At 44.8% G+C, this 13,343-nt stretch overlaps 1 protein-coding gene across 4 annotated transcripts in view; it reads right to left on the bottom strand.

The window, feature by feature from the left end:
- Positions 1-11,031: 11,031 nt before the first annotated feature.
- Positions 11,032-13,343, bottom strand: part of pdzrn3b (PDZ domain containing RING finger 3b) — a 91,150-nt gene continuing 88,838 nt past the window's right edge. For 3 of the 4 annotated variants that reach the window (XM_056438128.1, XM_056438130.1, XM_056438131.1), the window contains one exon: positions 11,032-13,338. In XM_056438128.1, coding sequence (XP_056294103.1) covers positions 11,941-13,338 — 1,398 coding nt within the window. In that variant the 3' untranslated portion in view covers positions 11,032-11,940. The remainder of the gene's footprint in view (positions 13,339-13,343) is intronic. The other variant, XM_056438129.1, reaches the window with a different exon arrangement.

The raw sequence follows: 13,343 nt of genomic DNA, 5'->3' as shown, positions 1-13,343 counted from the left end.
GGCTTCGAGTCCCGTCAGAAATGCCGAGATGAAAAAAACAACTCAAAGACATCACAGGATGTACAAGGTGGGTGGTGTAGCCGGGGGGGGGGGGGAGACGGCGGTGTAAAAAGAACTGTAAGCAAAAGAGCGACGACTCCTACGGAAGCGCTTTTATGTTTCAGAAGACACACGTCGTGGTATCGCAGACACATGAAAACACTTTGCAGTTCACGGGAAAAACCACAAGGCCTGAAGCCTGACGTGACCTTAGACGTCTCATTTTGAATAAGCCGCTAGATAAAGTGATATATATATATAAGAATAACACAATGTAATTTAGTATTTGTGGATATTTTGCACAAGATATTGGTTTAATTTTCTAAAGATTGAGTCGTATACAAAATATACATCTTGAAAGACATCCGGCGAATGCATACGTAGAACAGTGGATCTCAGTTAAATGATATAAAAGCTTCTATTGGGCGGATGAATATTGTACACAATAACAACAATTTGCCTTTTTTCTTTGTTGGGGCTCCACAGAAATCAACTGAGACTGTGAAACACGAGATGATAAAACAACAATAACAACAACCTCACTAACTATACAGAGAGATATCTCCACATCACATCCATTGATTGCCACAAAACGTATTAAAGATATTCGTCGTCCCTGGATGACGTCTCGGCCGTTGTCGTGGAATTCTGATGAGAACTTATTTCCTGTCACGGGAGAGGAGCGCGATAACAACATTTCCGTTTTGTCTTTGTCGAGATGCAGGAACGTGTGTTCCATTCATGTCTCTAATGCATTCAGCCGAAGGTAAATCATGGTAGGTTCCGCCTTTTTCTGCCACATCTCAGCCACCTTCAGCTCTTTGTAAGCGTAAATGTGTCCCACAGAATCGAAAAAATGCTAAATCTCTCTATGTTTTCTATGTTTCCGTAAATGCAGTTCATTTCATGCTTAAATATCCATCTAGAAATAAGAAATATTACATGTACTCCTCCGGTTATAGCCTTTCTTTTACAACACCCTAATGAAGTACACTAATTGACTTTACTCGACATGATGGCTGCATAGGGCCCACACACACAGAGACACACGCACACACACTCACACACACACACACACACTCTGTCTAATGGCACTGAAGGGTCTTGTTCATAACAGCCCCCATGCTTTTAGAGGCCATTTTCACAGATGCAAACTGCTCTTTGCGCCGGGTTGTAAAATGTGTGAATGGGAGACTAATAAAGGTGCAATTACAGCAATTGAGTGTGTGTGTGTGTGAGTGTCTGTGTGTGTGGCAGGCTGGTATGAATGCATCCAGCAGCCGAGGAGGCGGGTTGTTTGGATGCTTTATGAAGATGATAATGGCTCGTTAGGCCACACCGGAGAGAGGCTGTCGGAGCCGCTGCCTTTCCGAGCAAAGACCGACTAATATGTCTCACAGTAAATAAATAAGAAATTGACTTATGCATACTCCTTTACACGCCACGCAAATATTTATGTCAACTTCTCTAAAGCAGCTGAATATAAGTGGATTTTTTTTTGGGGTGGGGGGTGGACTCTGTACTGATTTGACTTTCAGCTGGAAGAACATAAAGTAAAAAATGTAGCTTGGCCGTGGCAGTTATAGAGTAACTGCTGCCGGGCCTCCGAAAAAAATAGACCGTTGTCACATTTAGAGCCGCTTGAGACGTAAAATCGAAAAGGCAGGAAGTAAGACTTACTCACGGAGGCCGTCACACAGCCGAGGGTTCTAGGGACACCAGCGTTTTATGTGCACGGCACTTGAATTAACGTCCGATACGTCATGGCACATGCATTATAAATGAACTGAGAAAGGGGGATAGTAAATATTAAAAGGCTCTAAATTGTTAGAATCAAGCGTTGCTAAATATTTGAACTTCCGCCTTACCTCATGCTCTCAAGGGATATTAATAAGTGCTCATGGCCAATAAAAGCCCAAGCGAACTACACACATACACAATAACTATACAAATACACGCTGAACCCACGATGTCCTCTGTCTTTTAAATAAAAGGTTCAGTTTGAACACACGTTTTTCTTTCAGCAACTGAAACAATTATGTCCTTGAGAAGTCTCTCAATTACGGCCAGTATCACGCTGAGATTGTAATTCTTTACTCCAGCGGCTCTCAAAGTGGAGCCCTTGGCGGAGATACTTTGAAAACGAGGAGCAGTTTAATTTGGGCGATTACATCGTTAGCTCGTAGGACTCTCAGAGGGGCAGACAGAAAGTCAAAAAGTCCATATAATCCTAAAATTTAACTAAAATTGTTGGACATGGTCAGACTAATCATGTCGAGCTCTGAAAGGCTACACTTTGTATTTCTGTGGATTTTAAACCTAACCTTGGGCTCAGAAGTAAAAGGTACCCAAGAGTACAACTACATGTTATCAAAGGCCAATGTACTACATCCAAATTCATGTTCCCACCAGATCATGCGGGTGCGGCAAAAATACCAGTCGTCCCACTCGGTTGAGTTGGAGTAGTGGATTTGGGCTTTTACTGGCAGCATGGGGATGGCGGAGAAAACAGTCCAGAAAAGTTCAAATATACTCTCTAAAACCCCACACTTCTTCTTTCTTTTGTACATTAGTCCATACAAGTACAGTTTCATGGAGTATGCATTCAACTGGGACATTCTACTTCCTCATCTTGAACTTTTAACCTTTGGTTAAATATATATGCTACGCAGAGGATTGTGGGTCAGAAGACTTAGGCACACTGCAAAATACGACCGCATGTCAGAAACCATTTGGGTATTTTTGCCATACCGCATTTGCCGTACTATGTATCGGGACATCCAACATCTTTTTTTTCTAGCATCCTAAATAGTATGGTAGTGTGGGTATTGGAAAGCAAAGAGAATACACATTTGCAACAATGGAAAAGCAGGCGACCCGGAGCAACACAGCCCAGCCATGAAGAAAGCTATACCGACAACACATGTAATGCACTATCATTGTTATATTTAACCCACGTAATCCAACTGAATATATTCCATGTGATTGAGAGCCAGGACAGGTGAGCTACTATCAAGAGACAAAGCGTAGACAAGTGCTTTCCTATTCTGTCGACCACTCAAAACGCTTTTAACCCTCCTGTTACCTTCGCATTTACTGACATATTTTATCCTCGGGGTCAATTTTACCCCAGCAATTAAAACCTCCAGAAAATTATTAGAATTAATATTGTTTCCCAAGTTTAAGTGTGAGGTACTTTATGTTTGTTTGTTGACGACCTAAATAGCCATTTAAATATATAAAAAAGTTGATATTTCTTATATGTTTGACACAGTGAAAAACAGCCTGGGGTCAAATTGACCCCAAAGAACACCGACATTAAACATTGAATGGGGTCAAATTGACCCGAAAGGTAACAGGAGGGTTAAACATTCTGTTTAGGATGAAGATGTATTAATGTTCCATATGGAAGAAAACTGCTAAATAACTGCTGAGTTGCAGCACCATTGTATAGAAGAATGTATAAATGTATATATCCGTCTTTTGTCATAAATCTCTATGAACACCGACATTAAACATTGAATGGGGTCAAGTTGACACAACACGTCATCATTACACATCCACACCCATTCATTCACTGGTGGCCAATGCAAGCTGCCCATCAGGGCTACCTAATCATTCACACACCGACGGAACCATTTGGGGTCAAGCCAACAACACCGACATGGACGACCGGAGCCGGGGGATGGAACCAGCGATCCTCTGTTGGAGCCCTCACACAGAGTAGTTCTCCCCCCCCCCCCTCTAGTCGGATTGGGCGGATATTAAAACACCCGACTTTCACCCGGGAGACCGCTGTTTGTGACCCTCGTGAAACCAGAGGTCAACTGTGACTTATTTGTTACGTAACATCCGCACTTGAGTAACGACCACCGTTGTAGTTATTTTGACCCAAACCACAATCTTTTCCTAAACCCAACAAAACAACTGTGGGTCAGTGGTTAGCAGGTCTGTCTTTCAATCAGGGTGTTGGTGGTTCAATCCCCGCCCTAGTCGATGTGTCCTTGAGCAAGACACTTAACCCTGTGTTGCTCACTGTAGCTCTACGGTGTATGAACCTAACGTGATTGTAAGTCGTTCTTGCTGGATATTCATATATCTCAAATCCCTTTTCGTAAGATATCATGTGGACATCTTACAAATAGGAAAGCCAAGATGAAGTTGTACCCTCCATATTGACTCAGTCTTCTTAATCAGTCTCACAACATTGATCCTATTAGAAGCATCAGCTCCAATACTTTGGTCTAGATGTTGTTATCTTGTGCAGAAAGTTTGCCAGAAGTTTGATGGAACGCATAACGGGCAGGTTTTCACGATCCGGGGTAGCATTACTCATTTCACGGCAATCCGCTTGTTCGGTTTGAAATGTGTCTTGTGGCGGCCCTTTTTTAGTCACGCCCACTTGTCCAGCATTGTGCAGGTCACCCCTGGATACAAGAAAGATGCCGGGAAGTTCAAGTGCCCATTACAAAACAAGGACTAACGGGATCCCGAGTGAGGACCGCATCAGCGATAATGTGTGTCATCTTTATTCGAAGATGCAACATCAACATCCCGTGGTTGGGTTTTAACAAGATCTCACTCAAAAGTGAAAGAACAGTAACAAAAACTAAACCTCTGTTGTGTAGTTTGCTGGGCAGAGCCTCCGAGTCTTTTATTTATTTATCACAGCCCATTATTTGTGTTCAACCTCTGTGAACAAAAACTCCAATCTGCTCATTTCTCGGAGGCTGTGGTTCCGTCGGATTCCTGCAGTCGGCCCGTTGTAACAGTTCTGTGCCGAACGCTCAACGACGAGCCTCTTTGAACGCGAGCGCCAAAAAAACAACAACCTCGGCGAGCTAAATCATGTGGATCCAGTGGGAAATGTGGCGGCACAGAGGAATGACGGCACGCCCCTTTCTCTCTCTCTCCTTCTCCCTTTCCTTGTTCCAGTTGCCGCCATCCTGCTGACTGCAGCCTATAATTTGGAATAATGGATAAATTAGCTGTCAAACCAATAAATCTGCAGAGCGGGAGGGACACAGAGGTTCATGCGATCTGACCCGGGGAAACCGCGCCGTGAGAATAGTTGAGCGGAGAGCTGTGGGAGGACGGACCGCGGTGAGTTACGGCTCCGCGGGGCCATAAAAAGCACAAGCGGCGGCGGCGCCGGCGGCCTTTGAAGCTAACGGGACAATGCGAGGGTCAGAGACGTCGCCGGAGACATTTACGTGTCTTTGGGATTCAAAGCCTCGGCTTGCACGTGGTGGAAAATGTGGGAGGAGATTAGACAGAAAAAACCATCTTTAAATGAAGCTGGGAAAAAGCCAAATTCAAGAATGTCGAGCTTCATTCGTTCATACAAAAAACATTAGAAAAGAGAAATGACGTGTCTGGATTTATTTGCAACCGCTGATGTTTTTTCTTCTCTCTCTTTTTTAAGTCCTTCCTGTCCGGTTCAGGCGAAGGTTTACGCCACACGTGCATTCCTCGAGCTGACCTTCACACTCGCTGCCTTATTGCCTCTCCTGACCTTTTAAGAGCAGCAATAAGGAAGTAGCGGCAACCCACCGGCCCGGCAACCGACAATCACGGTGTCACCGCGCACATGTTTCGGCCCACTGAAGGTCACTCAGATCTCCAATCAGGCTTTTCTTCTTTGACTTTCAGGACAGGCGGTACAGCCTGTCCTAAAACTAACAGTATTTTTAAAAAAAGTCCTCATAGGGCTGATCACTAATCACCATCGATATCTGTGATTCGATTATTAAACTATTTATACATTTATAAATATGCCAAATTCCTCAGAGGGGGAGGGAGGGAGTAGGGGATCATAGCGATATTAGCTACATGACTTATTGATCCTCGGCCTGCTGGAGGCGCCATGTTGGACTGTCCTTCTGTGGGCAGCTACATCCAGGAGTAAAAGTCTTGAATAAGACGAATAAGCCACTGCGGTGGCTTTTGAATGTGAATAAGAGACCGGCTCTAAATCAAATGAAGTTGAGGACGGTATTCACTCTCACGATAATCAGATTCAGTCTTCATCAGATAACATTTCATTTCAGTTGCAGCAAATCCAGAAAATGTATTCGGTAGCTTCCGATATGAACAAAAGAAACGAACGCAAGCAGAAACGACTTCTTAAAGTCACAGTGCACATCCCATAACCACGAGATGGATTTTTGTTATCCGTGTACAACACATGATTTGCAAACCCTTCATACAAAAATAAACATGTATTTGTATAGAATACACCGTTGGATGTAAAGGTAACTACTTTATAGAGCAAAATATAGAGCAGTGGCACTGTGGCTGAATATGTGGAAGGATTATTACACTGCATGTATACTCTTTACAATTCAACTTTGGGATGTATAATAAATGCATTCATAAATATACATATTGATGTACAGTATATGAAGAAGGGAGGAGCACATACGTTACATATAACTAGCCTATCTGGAATCCCTAGAGATCAGGTGGGCTGGATTTAGATGTATTGCAGTGCTTGCATAAATAAATAAAAAAGCCTTTACATGAAAGTCTATCAGAGCGATTTGGGCAGGTTTGCTATAGGTTTCTTAATCAGTGTGATGTAACTGACTGATGGAACGGCATAAAGTCAGCATACATACCAATATTGCCTCAAGGAACTCACATATTGGGGATAAGATATGCTCGACGACCTGCAAAGAGACCGACGATCCCGTCAGCCTCCGATCAACTCGTTTATGACATCTTTCAAATTAAAATGACACACGACGTGCATCAACAAACAAAGTGCATGTTGTTTTGTTTCAGTGGGTAATATCAGTAAAAAGAAACTGTGCATCCTTGTTTCCCATATCCTGCATTCTGATTTATTTTGACTTTGGCCAACTGAGAATCAATATCATCAAAATGATCACATAATCAATATTGTGTCTCAGCTCACATGTCCCTTTGTGTTCCCCTCGTGTTCATCCATCATCGTAACGTCTCGGTGTCGTTCCATCTCGTGCTCGTGATAAAGAGGGCCGGCTCCCGCGTTTTATTATTCATCCTGTGATATATTTCGTCCATCCCGCCCGTCACATGCAACTTCACAGCGAATGTGGAGTGAAAGAGGAGTGATAAAAAATGCTGTAAAATACAATGAAGTTGTCACTTCTTGATAAAACAATCCCCAGCAGATCAAAGGCTTGTATTTCATCGTTGCCGTGTTTGACATTAATGCGGGCGACCTGACGGATGAGGCCGGCCGAGATACAGATAAAGGCAATTTACGGTTCTTCGCAGAGTTGTGTATTAATACGCAGCGAATGCATTGCCCCCGGTGCATAGCTCTCTTAGAAGAATGCCCTGTTTTTTTGTTTTTGATTACTTTTTAAATATTGATTTTTTGGTAGTTTCACTGAACAAAAAAGCGACAAAACATTGTAGATGACAAAAAGAAAAACTGAAAAGAATAGATTAAAAAATGAAAATTCCAAATAAAAAACATACAATTAAAGAAAAGACAGATATAAGTAGAAAATATATAGTAAATTAATAGGGTGGTCATAAATTTATCAATTAATTTCAGGGCAGCTGAGAACATTACTCACCTTTTCCCTTGTATAAAGCGTTGTTCGTGGTACCAGGGCCTGTTTTATTCCTCTACGTCTTCTTTCTAAAGTCAAATTGTGTGTTGAAAAATAACATATTTGAGGTAATTTTCTATTGTACATTAAATAGCTATGTTATTGTTGTATTTGTATCCACAGGTCAAAATGTTAATAAGGTTATCACAGTAGTCTCGGTACAATGGATCTAAACCACCGATCTTTGAAGAAGGTCAAGGTCAGAATGATTGCTCAAAACAAATTACAATTGTGGAAAAATAACTAAACATCTGGCCTCAAGTTCGACTAACATTTTGCGATATTTCCATTTTCCATGCACAGCTGCAGTTTAACTTCAGCGATATTCCTCTGGCTTTACATTTTATTGTGAAAATCAAACTCTTTGTGAATATTCAGAGGCCAGAGACCGAAGAGCTCCCAGAACACGGCCGCACATGTAAGAGCAATCTTTCTCAACGCTTTCTTTTTAATATACATTTGTATATTTCTCTACTTGCTGCAGCGATGCTTTTACCTCATAAGTGTTCTGTAATTTAGGTCATGCAAAAAAAAAAAAAAAGAAGCTTTTTCTTTCCCGAGCTGCCTGTGGCACAAAAGTCCCCTTGAATTGAGTCGCTCCGTCAGAGTGAACGTTGTAAGAACGTCTTGTAAATATGTCGAGGGATAATATCTGGGCTTGTCGAGCAGCCCCCTTCAGTGCCTCCGGTCCCCCACGGCACCAGAATCTGCAGAGGGGCCCGCCTCCTTATCAGTGAATGGACGAGTACACTGGAGCGCCTCTTTGGAACCTGTCATGATTTATAGGAATAAAGGTATCAAGATCAATCAACATAAAAAAAAATACATGGGGGCGGTGAAGTCAAATATGTGAGCGGACTAATCCCCCGGCTTTCTGAGGTGGTTGGGTGGGGGGGGGGGGGGTGGAGGGGGTGGATAGCCAGAGCATTATGCTTGCCTTGCATGCCATATTGTTATCTCCCATTAATAAAAGAGTGTGTTCAGAGGCTTGCACCCAGCTATAAATCACAAGGCGTGGATTTGGTCAGGCTTAAGGAGGAGTAATCAATTACCTTCTAGCAGGCAAAGGGGAGGAGACTCGACCTGAACCCAGGGCTGCTCTCATCATCATTACCCCCCCCCCCCCCCCCACACACACACACACAAAAACACACACACACACACACTTTTAGTGATGCTGTGTGAAAAATGTAGGGAATAGACACATGCATGAACCAGCTCTGACAATTATTATAAACTGTAAAAAGCACCTTGGATTTGCAGAATTACTGTAGTAATAGTAATAATAATAATAATAATAATACTTTGTTTTACATAATTAAATTCAACCATAAGAGTTGTACGAGGGAGGGACATTTTGTGGTGAGGGTGTAGTGAGGAAGCTGTAATGTCAGTGGCCATGAGGGTGAGATGATGAATGTATTTATTATGTCTACAGTTAACTGTTAACCTGATGATAATAAATCAATCCCAATACAAATGTAAAGGGCCACTCCACTCACATCACATGTCAGACTCACTTTACCAGTTAGGGCCATGTATACTGACGTCTCATCTGGAAGCAGGAACGTCTGACAAAGTTACTCATTGTTTATACTTCTGATTTAAACCAGCATTACAGGTTTGGAGTTTGAAAGTGCCGGGCAGGAGCCTTCATGGGAAGTGTACTGAGGGATTTACAGTTTTTTGGAAAACTGAGTTATTGGTTTTTAGGGATACGTCAAACTCCGCTGCTTCAAACTACAAATGTGTCCCCCTTTGAAAAGCATACTCAAAATCTAATGTGGTGAAACTATTTAAAGCAGTATTCATTGATTTCTTTCGGGCCTTTGGAGGCAGCAGAACACGCTGTAACCAGAACATCCATATGGAGCATCGCGAACAGCTACCTATGTATAGATCCTGCAGACACTGAGCAACATAAGCATTCATTTGGTGTTCCTGCCCGTCTCATATTGATTATCTTTTTGGTCTCCAACAACACGAAAAACACATCTATCCTTTAGCATTACAACGCCTCACTTCCTTCACAGTGGGTGCTGGCCAGGTGGCATATAGTGGGTGCATCAGCGCTAACAGCTGCACGGATGCTGTTACAAGCTCGACAAGAACAGTGAGAACCAAAACATTGAAGACGAGGTCTGCAAATCCAAAATAATGAGCTGAACGTCACTAAAACGCTCCTTAGAGCTGGGAAACACTGAGACAGGTGGCAGATCTACGCCGGCTTGTCACACAGTCCATCGTTGATATGAAAATATTGAGTCGTGCAGCTTGAAGCTCAATCGAACCTTAATTAAGACATTATGTTATGATCAGTGTCAAAACTGTCAAAAAAGATTAGCAAAATGCACTTGAATATTATGAAACACACTAAATCCATTTTAATGTTGCCAACACAAAACAACATGCTCCTTCAGAACCGATGGACACGTTTTTCGTAAAAGCATAAAAGTGAGAGGTAATGACCGCCACGACACGAGAAAACTAAAAAAGTTATTAACCGTCAGCCATTTAGATCTGGACAGCGGGGATCTGTGATTGGACCGTTTAATGTCATAGAAATGTTACCTCCGTATGAGCCGGCTCGCGGCCTTCGACCCTCCGGTGGGCCTTCTGGCCGTTCCAAAGTCGAGGCTTAAATCAAACGGTGACGGTGCTTTCGCCGTTTGAGCCCCTCGACTTTGGAATGACCCACCGGAGGGGATACGGCTCGCAGAATCAGTAACTTTGTTTAAATCACTTCTTAAAACAGCTTTTAAGTGACGACGTCCTTTCATGCAGTTCTTTGGTTCCCCTAATTTAGTTTGCCTGTTTTTAATTTAATTTTATAATGACTTTCGCATTGAAAATGCAGAAGGTAATGTTTTGATCGCCGTGTATTTGTATGCGTGCGTGTTATTCGCATAAGTCAAAAAGTATTGAACCGAATCGCATGCAATTTGGTGGGATGATTGGTTATTATCCGGGGACCATTTGATTAGATTTTGCAATTGATCGGGTCAAAGGTCAAGGTCATGAAAAGGTCAAAATCTTCTTTACCATAGCACGGTCAACTTTTATGTTCATAATTCAATGCCCAATCTTGTGACATGCGAAGGTATGCGCTCTACCAAGTGCCCATTCTAGTTTTATATTGGTATCTTACTATTATATTTGTTTTGCCTTGATTATCTGTTGAGCACTTTGTAAACTTCGTTTTTAAAAGGTGCTATATAAATAAAGTTATTATTATAATACGGCTCAATAAAACTGGATCGATTTTCTTTTTTTTATGAGGGTCGCCCATTCATAAATACCGTGGCTATATTCTTTATGCCCCCGTGTGTGTTTGCATTGCATCAGCTCGCACAAATGACAAATTCAAACACCATTTGAAAGCTCATCATATATAAAACAATAATTTATTATTTCTCTCATTTTACAAAGACATCAAATTGTGAGGCTAACTAAGGATTTGTTAAGCTGTTATTCCGTCCGCTACATGAAACCCTAAGAAAGCAAAAGCGACTCCGACGTGTGTGAACAAAAACACGGACGATGTCATTCCAATGCGAGGAAACATCTTTGTCTAAAAAAGGCGGGTACATGCACAATATGACGTCCTCTACATTATGTAACAGATGGTACATCGCGGGTGGTATTTAACTTTGGGAAATCAGCACCATTCGAGAGAAATTTTAAGAAAAAAAGTGGATTTGTTACAAAAATTGTATTATATATATTTTTTAATTTACAAAAAGCCCTTTTGAAAAGGAGTTTGTGTTCTACCGTGCAGGGGGGAAAAAAGAAGCATTGTTTCCATAAAAAGCATTAAGTATGCATAACAGTACAATACTGATAAGAGATATATAGTACGAACAAAACAATGTAAAATAGTGTAAATGCTGGCTTTTTTTTAATGTATGGCATGCGCGGTCTTCACACACCTTTAGAAAAAGAAAAAAAAAACACTTTCAAAAACTCTCATATTGTGTTTCTGATTCCAAAACAATCTTCAAAAATAGCAAGCACAAAAAAAAAAAGTAGAAAATGTCATCGAAAGAATTTGATAAACAAGAAACAAGCTTCTTTCGAAAAAATCATCCTCCGACCGTCGTGATTCAACCTTCTCTTCGCCGCGGCGGTCACAGAAAAGCTCTCCTCATTTCCTATTTACAAAAATGTTGCCACATTGAACGAGGCAGGAATCTCTACCCCCAACTGGTAGCGTCCTATGTACAGTCCGTCACCCCCCCCCCAAGTCCGACCTCCTCTGGCTTGGCCCCGCCCACCCGGACCCAGAGCACGCCCCTCACACTGTGGTCACGGACAGGAGCGAGTTGTACACCCTCGAGCCGTCCGGCGACTTGGCCCCGTGGGTCAACAGTTCCTGGATGGTCATCCAGTTGTCGAATATCTTCTTACTCCTCCTCTTCATCATCTTCTTGTGGCTGAGCTCGATGATGTTGGGCTCCCTCCGGTCGTCCTCCTTCAGGCAGTCCGCCCGGCTCTGCTTCATGAACTCGCGCCGCTGCCGCTGCTCCTTGGAGCGCACGGCGTGCTGCTTGCGCTCCTCCTTGCTCCAGTAGCGGCCCATCTTCAGCTCGCTGACGGCGTCGTCGTCCGTGGTCACGCCGCTGCGCTCGGCGTGGATGCGCAGCGCGCGCTCCCGCAGCAGCTTGTCGCGCACCGGCCGCTTGGTGATGTAGCGCGTGCCGTCGCTGCGGATCTTCACCTTCCACTCCATCTTGGGCTCCAGGCCGCCGTCGCGGCACATGCTCGCCAGGCTCATCTGGCTCTGGGCGTACTCCACGGCCGACCTCTGCTGGATCAGCTGCATGTAGCTCTGGTAGTGCTGCGCGTGCGCCGGGATGTGGGCGTGCTTGTACGGCGAATGCGGCTTCCGCTCCTTGTCCTCTGCCGGCGGCGGCGACGGTGACGGCGGCGGCCCCTCGGAATCCTTGGCGGGGCCTCGACCGCTCCGGCCGGGACCGCCGGCGTCTCGGCCGGGGGTCGGCGGAGGCTCGGGGAGCCGGCCGTCGGAGCCCGCCGCTCCCCGGCTCTCGGCGCCCCGCTGCAGCGAGTTGTCCGGAGACAGCTCCAGCGTGAGCGGCGTGCTGCGGCAGCTCTCGCCGGTGTTGTACGCGCTGGAGCTGTCTTTGTCCGATTTCTCCGGCAGCTCCGTGATGTCGGAGAGCTCGCGGCCGCCGCCGCCGGCGCCGTCGTCGTGCAGCGACCACGCCTCGCGGCACTGCTCGCGCAGCTGCTGCATCTTGTGCGCGCGCACGATGTTCAGGCACTCCAGCTCGATGGTGCGCAGCTCCTCGTTGAGCATCTCCAGCTCCTTGTCCGCGCCCTCTTGGTCCGGGCCGCCCTGGTCGGAGAGGCCCTGCGCTCCGCTGTTGCGCATCTGGCACTTCAGCTCCAGGAGTTCCCGGAAGCGCTCGCACTCGTCGGCCGGGATGCCGAGGAAGTCGGCGTCGGCGTAGGGCAGGTCGCCGCTGCCCAGCGTGTCCTGGCTGTAGGCGAGCTTCCGGCAGCTGCCCAGCGTGTTGGAGGCCGTGGTGTGGTCGTCGCCGAGGTTCTCCTGCTCGGAGCTCTCGTCGTTCCGCGTGCTCTCGTCCGTGCGGCCGACGCCGCTGTCCTTCTCGTGGTGGTTGGACAGCAGCGTGGCCGTGTCCGTGGTGCCGCTGTCCTCCTCGCGCTTCTTCTGGT

The sequence above is a fragment of the Pseudoliparis swirei genome, chromosome 18 (assembly GCF_029220125.1).
Source record: "Pseudoliparis swirei isolate HS2019 ecotype Mariana Trench chromosome 18, NWPU_hadal_v1, whole genome shotgun sequence".
NCBI lineage: Eukaryota > Metazoa > Chordata > Actinopteri > Perciformes > Liparidae > Pseudoliparis > Pseudoliparis swirei.
The sequence above is the reverse complement of the archived record's forward strand: the minus strand, read 5'-3'. Positions and strand labels throughout refer to the sequence as shown.